Source organism: Egretta garzetta, unplaced genomic scaffold (genome assembly GCF_000687185.1).
Source record: "Egretta garzetta isolate BGI_Z169 unplaced genomic scaffold, ASM68718v1 scaffold132, whole genome shotgun sequence".
Lineage (NCBI taxonomy): Eukaryota > Metazoa > Chordata > Aves > Pelecaniformes > Ardeidae > Egretta > Egretta garzetta.
The window spans coordinates 120,879-128,853 of NW_009258892.1; the positions used below are offsets into that span (position 1 = coordinate 120,879).

Genomic DNA, 7,975 nt, shown 5'->3' on the forward strand with positions numbered 1-7,975 from the left:
TGCCAGCTGCAATCCAAGGCTCCCTCAGGCCTGCGCTGTAAGAGGAATTCAGAATACGCTTTTTTCTGAGTCCAGGCTGCAGTTGATCTTAATGTAAGCAGTGGATGGAGTCAGCAGGTACCCCGAGTGCAGAAGTTGCCCAGGTGGTCATGGTAGGAGGGGGGGGAGCTGTAACCACCCTTAGTGTGGCCAGTGTTTGGTCCAGACCTTTGGTGGGTTCATGGCTCTGGAGCCTCCTTGCCTCGGTACTGTGGCACTGTGTGTGAAGGCATCTCGCAGTGCTTTGCTACGCTGGCTGCAGGCAAGCAAGTTTCAGATGAGAGCTGCTTCTTTCCTCTGCTTCTGTCATAGAGTAAGACCTTCATTTTTCATTTATGCTTTGGAGCGTTGGCCGTTAGATTGGAGAAGATCGTCTTTACTATGAGCAACAGGGGATATGCTTCCTCCAATTTTATATTTAAAGTTCTGTGTTTTGGCAAGCCAAAGTCTTTCATAACAACCAGGGGAGCATGCATATGAGGCAAGTACTGTTCATGACATAGAATATTGTCTGTAACACTAGCGAAACCTTTTTTGTAAAACTTTTTTTTTTTTTTTTGAGGGGAAAACCCAAGGGGCCCACAACCAACAATTTCTAAATTGAAAAAAACGTTGAGAAAAATTTTTGAGCAAATTCCATTAAATCCATCTATTCATAAGCACAGGTCTCCTATACCCAAATATCTTGTGTTTAGTCACCTAGCTGCACCATTTACCTATTTTCTTTCCTCTTAGTATTTTGTGCACTTAGTGAACTATCCTGTACCAGATAGACAGCAAGTAAGTTGGTAACTACCAGTAAACATATAAGCAGGTTCTATGGAAGAAAGTATCTCTTGAGGTTATTCAATTGCTCATAGTTTGATCTGACAGGACACTTTGAAACCCCAATCACTTGTCACACAGCAAAGTTTGGTAAATGTGCGTCTGCAAACTCCCCCAGTTCTGACTCACCTGCTCTTTTAAAATTTTTGCGTCTTTTACTCCTGTCTTGAAACTTCAAAATGGAGGAAAAAAAAAGATGTTTAGCGTATGTCATTCAACCAAGCATATCATAAGATGTGGTTTTTATCTCATGATATGAGAGGAGGAAGAGGACAAGCAGTGATACACAGTGAGCAGATCCCTGGGGTTTAATGGCACTCTGTAATTGATCTGTTGCCTTGCAGGAACACACAAACCTCTTGGCAGGCTTTCCGTGTTGTGAGTCCGAGCTGATTCAGACAGGACCTGTAAAATGCTGAAGGGGCCAGCAGTAGTTTCAGCATCATTGAGTCAAGACGTGGGATGCCTGGGATTTTAGTGTATCGCAACAAAGAAAGGCCAGTGAGTTGCACCACATTCACCGTTTTTACCTTAGTCAGCCTTTTCCCCATCATTCTGAGGCAATGGTATCAAGTAATAAAAAGGATATTGTTTTCCTGGATGAGCTGTGCTGTGTCTGTTCCCTCATTGATCCTAGAGCACCTTGTCCTGGCTAAAGGACCTTCTTGTCTTTCTAAGTGATGCTGAGCCTTATCAGTCTGCCTCAAAGGCACTGTTTGTTGCCCCCAGGTACTCTGACTTCTTCTTGTGCTTCATCCACATCTTCCTCAGGAGGCTGGGTGTCCCGCACAGGTTGCCTCCCGTCAGTGGTAGGGAAGCTTCTGCTCCCGGTGGCAGGGTCAGGTCGTACTCTGCCGTCTTCCTCCAGCGCTGCCCGTGGCTAGCAAGCGAAGGACAGACGCGTAAAGCATTCATCTCCATGGCCCTTCTCTCCCGCTTATTAGCACTAGCCACTGAAAACCAAGGGCTAATAAGCGCACAGCCCCTGCTCACCCTGGACTTGCCAGTCCCAGGGACAGGCGAGGCACTGGGCTTGGACACCACAGCTGCCCCCTCCCTGCTGCCCTCCCTCCCCTTGGAGCCGCTTGTTGACTTGCTATCAGGGTGAACACTTGCATGAAGGGGTGGGCTACAAGCAGGACTACCGCAAGGTGTGTCCTCTGTAGCGTTTGCCACCAGAGAAAAAGCTGGTGGGTGGCCTGGGGACAGAGCTGAGCCCTTCCACCAAAGCCCTGGGGACCACGTGGCAGCGCCTAGGAGGGGTGAGCTCCACTTGGCTGAGGGGGCCATGCTGGCTTACACCGGCTGAGGGGGGTTTAGGTCTCTGTGTGCAAAGTGCAAGGACACTGTGACAAGCTTGTTACTGTCCCTCAGGTGGCAATGGCAGCATCTCAAATATCACCCGGATCCGGGTCTGGGTTAATGGTCTGCTGATGAGTGCGTTTGTACTACGGTCAAGACGTTCCTTAATTACACTTAAAGACAATAAAGCTTTGTTTAAAATGTATTTAATTACATTTTCTAAACTGCCCTAGGGCAAATATTAGGGTCTTCTTAAGGGCAAAATGCTTAAATTTTGAATTTAGATTCTTTTCTTTCTAGTGATAAAGCAGAGCTGTAACTGGCAGCTGTATCAGCGGCCAGGGCATGTCCTTTAGCTGACCTCTCCCTGCCTTTGGGAAGCAAGAGGCATGGCCTTACTGCAAATCACTGAGGTTTTACAGCTGCAATTCAGAGGAGATCTGCAGCTGAGCAGGTCTTTGCATTTCTGGTGAGAGGGTGACCTGTGGCAGAAATGCGAAGACCTGCTCAGCACCCATGCGCAGCCCCCCAGACTTGGCTGGAGGGGTGGGAAGGGACTCACTCGTCTGTGGGAGCGCCGCCGCCAGCGGGCGAGTCTGCGACAGCCGCTGCTTTCGCTGTCATGTGGGCAACGGGTGATGGTGGGAACTGTGGAAGGAAAAAGGACTTCATTAGGAAATGCCCCAGGTTCATCTGAGGAAAGAGGCTGTTTTAGGAAAACTAATAAATACTGTAAAGCTCTTAACAAGACAAAGCATGACTTGGCTAAGGACTTGACTGCCCAACTCTTACCCGCACAAATACCAATTGCTCATGTGAACAGTCTCACTGAGCTCAGCGTGGGGCTCATATGAGCAAGAATTACACCTCCCACCGAAGGAGGGGGGCTTGCAGAACTTTTTATTCCCTCATTGTTATGTCTAGGTTCCCCAGGAGAGAAGGCTTTGTGCAGGCTGAGCAGCCTGCCTCTTGCAGCTCTGCACAGGCCACCTCCACTGCTGGCTGGGAAGCAGCTGCCCCAGCCGTCGCTGTTCCCTGAGCATCCAGAAATGTTTCCCCACTTTGCTGGGTGCTGCTTTGTGGTGTGGGGGGCCCTGGTTCATGCCCCAGTTGTGCCAAGTGCCTAGTCATCAGCTTCCTCCTCTTATTTGATCATAAATTGCCCACCACAACTGAGTCACATTTTCCCATAAGCAGGCCACTGAGACTGGCATATCCTCCAAGGTGGTAAGGTAAAGTGTGTGTTGCCCAGAAATAGAAAAAAAAAATTCGAAAATTGCGATGTGCTCTCGTCATTTCAGGCAATAAACACACTTACTGATTTTCCTGGCAACACTGAAAAATGTCTTCATATTGCTGTCACTACTATAACTGGTCTGAAGTTGTCTTAGGGCTATTCCCCCTGGGATTAATTTGAGACTGGATATGCTGAGGTGTGCTCTGCAAGTATCCCAAGACTTAAAGATGTTTGAAATCACTTTTGCAAGCATCCTTTGAAAATTAACTGGGTTAATTATTGGTAGGTGCAATTAGTTTCATTACACCGAATACCATGAATTTTCACCATCCTTCAATACTGTGCACTCATTTTTCTTTGGTGTAGCCCAGCTAGCAGGTATATTGCAGCCATCGAAAAGAGCATTTGAAGCCATAAAGTTTCTATAGCATGGTCTGGCGTCAGTCAGAAACTTTTCAAAGGATGACTTTCTGTTTGTAAATCTAGTTTTTATAAAATGTAAGGACTTTGAAAATCATTTTTTTTGGTAAGAAAAAAAAGGAAGGGAAAATGTTTTAGTAAAGCTGAGTCATTTTTTAACCAAAACATTCTGTCTGTCCATTACAGAACAAATCTTTGGTTTTTGTATGATGATTTTGCCATCAAATCTTTATTGACATTTTTGATTGATCTGATTATCATGTCAGGTTGGCATTCTGCAGGATATGAATTATGTTCCACTATAGTGATTACGTTTTTGCCAATTTGTGAAATTCCCTGAGAAACAAGAGGCTCATTCCTCCCTGCTCTTGCAGGTGGATGAGCATCCAGAATGGGAGCCTGCCCGTTTCCATCCCACAACCCTTCGCGGTTCCCTGAGGGGGAGCCACACCCTATGCCAGCCTCTGCTCCCAGCTAAGGATCCTCTGGCATAAATTATGGACACAAATTGCTCTTGGGGAAATTCCAACTGGACACGAGATGGAAATTTTTCACAGCGAGAACAGTCAACCATTGGAATAATCTCCCCAGGGGAGTGGTTGACTCTGCCACATTGGACACTTTTAACACTCAGCTGGACAGGGTGCTGGGCCATCTTGTCTAGACTGTGCTCGTACCTAGAAAAGTTGGACCAGATGACCCTTGAGGTCCCTTCCAACCTAGGATTCTATGATTCTATGAAATCATGCCTCAAAGCCATAACAAAGACTGTGAAATCTGCATGTACTGTGACAGACTGACATGCTGTTAACATGGGAGATGCTGACACGGTACTAGGTTTTAAGATGCCTCAGGAAGTGGTAGTTGGTCTTGCTGTATTTACTTACCGAAGATTTTCCATCCAACAGGTGATTACAGGACTTGGATGACTCGTGTTCAGTAATTCCCACTACAAAGCGTAAGAAACATGGCATTATTGGTAATTATCCCATCAGCACAGCTTGTATTAAAATCCTCCTTCCATGCAGTTAAACCCAGATATGAACAGAGCCCAGATGCAGGTCGTAGTCCCACTAGATTTGATTACAGCCCAAACTGCAGAAGTTTCTTTATTATGACCATCTACTGTGACGTCAAAATAAGTGATTTTTTGGAATTGCTTAAGTCATTCTGGAAAGTCACTCAACTGCTCGCTCCTAGACTTTCAAAATGAGATGATGAATTGTCCTTAGCAGACCGAGCTAAGTGGGAGCCCTTCCCTCCCTGTGAACACCCATGTATGCATACATATACACAAAGAGCAGCCCCATCTGCCCCTCTTCAGCAGAGGTTGGGTAATGCAGTTTTTGTGGGTCTTGGAGCCCCCCCTGCCAGGTTTGTCCTGCCTCTGGGATCGTTCTCCTTTCTGGATTGCCCTGGGGAGCTGTTCTTACCTGGGCAGAGATGTGTGCTACATCCACCCCATCACAGGGAGGGACTTGGACCCTTCTGTCTGCCCTTGGCTGAGTGGTACCTCTCTCTGCTGTCCTGAAACCTGTAGGTCACCTTTCAGTTACAAGTGAGCACTCAGCCAATAACTTATCCATGGATAAATGCTCCCTGACATTCCTGCTAGTTGTGCCAAGGAAATAAATGAGTGAGGGATGCCAGATTTTTTTCATGGAGCCAAATCCTCCCAGTTGGCTGTGGGAATGTGGAGATCTCACTCTTTTTAAAAATTTTTTCTTTCTTTTTCTTTCTTTCTTTCTGTTCCTGGCTGGTTTTGGTTGTCTGCTGTTTTTTAAAAGGTTATTCAGGTAAGTGAAGAGCAAGGATCTCCAGAAATGCCAAGATTCACCAAGACAGAGGGTAGAATATGATTCACAACTGTTGTGACCAATGGAATATAAATAATGACAGCGAACATCAGAAATAGCCATGGTACTGCTTACAGTGCTGTCTCCAGCATGAGTTAGCAATCAGAACGGTCTTCTCCTTCTGGGGGCAATATTTGACCATGATGAATGTCTTAACCAGCCTCTCTCTTTCTGCCCTCCCCCGCCCCTGCCAGTAATTCCATTAGGTACCCAACTGTATCCCTCACATCAAAGTTTAATTCAATTACCTCCTCTCATCTTGCATATTAGGTACTAACAATATTCAGCAAGTGGCTCCAGGCATCAGTGCTTCAGCTAATGTCCACATTTTTGTTTTGTTTTGGTTTTTTTTTTTGGTTGTTTGTTTTTATGTTGTCTGATTCTTCCCTTCAGCCTGTCCCTCTTCTTATTAGATATAGAAAATGTTCTGGCAAAGTTTTAGCAAAAAATGTAAGCAGAAGTAAGTCCTCATGGCTTCAGGTTCATCAGCGTTCTTCAGGATGGTGGTGGCTGGGTGTGGTGTGAATTCCACTTCCAGAAGGTGCTATGGGTGGCCAGGCCTGGGATGAGGGTGGCTCCACATCTGTGATTCTGACTATTCTGGAGAATAAGTGCCTTTTTTTTTTTTTTTTTTTTAATCTATCCATCCTGTGAAGCAAAGCACAGCTTTGAGTGCAGTCAGGGGTTTCTTGTTCCGGCCTTCCACTACCCTTACTTGCCTTCCTGCATGCTGGGAATGCACTGTCCTCATGCTTTGACATTTGTGTAGGGTTTGCAACGCTAGCAATAAGCCTGCTGATGCTCTCATCCGTGCTCTTGTTTACGCATTTTTCACTTCCTCTGCAAGCTGAACTGTTCACTCTGTGACCCAGATTTCAAGTTGTGCTTTACCAAATCTGAAGTCTCTTTAATATTCCACAGTACTTGTCCATGGAGCAAGCATGGAGAACTCTACAGAAGCAACTATTTCCAGTAAGAAAGTTGCAGAATGTTTTTGAAGGGTGAAATTTACATGGAGGTCACATTTGTCCAGAGATTAATGAAAACAGATGATACATATCCATATGTATAACTCACTTCATATCACATCATGCTGACTCTCCAGCTGTTGCAAAACAGCTGGAGAAACCTTTCTGGACTCTCATGGCACCCCATTCTCCGTGTAGGTATTATTAGTAGAGTGCGTACTGAAAGTGGACACTGCAGCATAGCAAAGAGCTATTTTTATTTTCATACAAATATTTGCAAACACTTCTACTTTCCTCACCTTGAAATGCTAACTTTGTAAAGTCAGTTTGTTAACTTAAAAAGTTATGCAAGACCAGAATGGGACTGAAGTTATTTCATCTCCCCAGGGATCTAGGCATTGAGAATCAGTCTCTAATTTGTGACCAGAAACCATTTTTCCACCGACTTGCTGCTTCACTCCTATAGACAGCGTTCACTCAGAAAGCAGTTGTTCATCCTTAGCTTCTACTTCTCCGTGCACAGTCTTACACTTCCTTTCCCCACCAGTGAATCCTTTGAGGACAGAACTATTGATATTTTCACCAGCTTTTCTGTACTGCTGACCGCTGTGGTCACCATCTGCACAAATGCTGAGTTTAAGACCTGGGAAGTTCCTGGGATTCAGTTTTTCAGAGGCCTGAGGAGGATGCAGCACCATTCAGCAGTCAGAGCACAGTTTCTAGTGCAGCAGGAACCGAGCGCTCCCGGGCGTTGCAGTCAGAGGTGTGAAGCAGGCACCCAGAGGAGGGGGAAACATCGGCTGTGCGAGGTGACAGGCATCACCGAGTCGTCTGGTGGCAGTGATGGACAGACCTTAAGGAGCTGTTGCAGGAGACGCCCTGAGCACCTTCTGTGCTAGGGGGGGAGCAGGTATCCAACAACCAACCTCGCCGTGCTGCGTAATCTTTGGCAGCCCTGCAACGGCTCTCTTGTCTTGTCCAGGTGCTCCTGCTGAGTTTGTCCTGTCCTTGCTCCCTCCTTCCACTCCTCAGTCACTCCTTTCTGTTTTATTTTTTTGTTCTAACTTAAACTTAGTTTCTCCTTCTTTCCCATTCAGAATCCTGGCTTCTTTGCCCAATTGCTTCCCTTTCTCTCCCTACGAGAACTGTTTCCCCCTTTTCTGCTCTTCTTTTTGGATTTCTACATCTTTTCTGTTCACACCTGTCCATCATCCTTTACCTCTTGTTGCCCCTAACCGCAGAGAGCAGCAGTCCCTCCTTTCACCCCCGCTGGCTCTCTGCCACCCGCCACCCCGCAGCCAGTCCCAGACGCTGCTCCCCCTCCTCTC

General features: G+C 46.3%; 1 protein-coding gene across 1 annotated transcript in view; it reads right to left on the reverse strand.

Annotated features, from left to right (window-relative positions):
• Nucleotides 1-1,557: 1,557 nt before the first annotated feature.
• VXN (vexin) overlaps nt 1,558-7,975 on the reverse strand; it is a 17,245-nt gene continuing 10,827 nt past the window's right edge. The window contains exons 4-6 of the mRNA XM_009634119.1: nt 4,711-4,772; nt 2,729-2,814; nt 1,558-1,744 (exon numbers count right to left, since the gene is read on the reverse strand). Coding sequence (XP_009632414.1) covers nt 1,558-1,744; nt 2,729-2,814; nt 4,711-4,772 — 335 coding nt within the window. The remainder of the gene's footprint in view (nt 1,745-2,728; nt 2,815-4,710; nt 4,773-7,975) is intronic.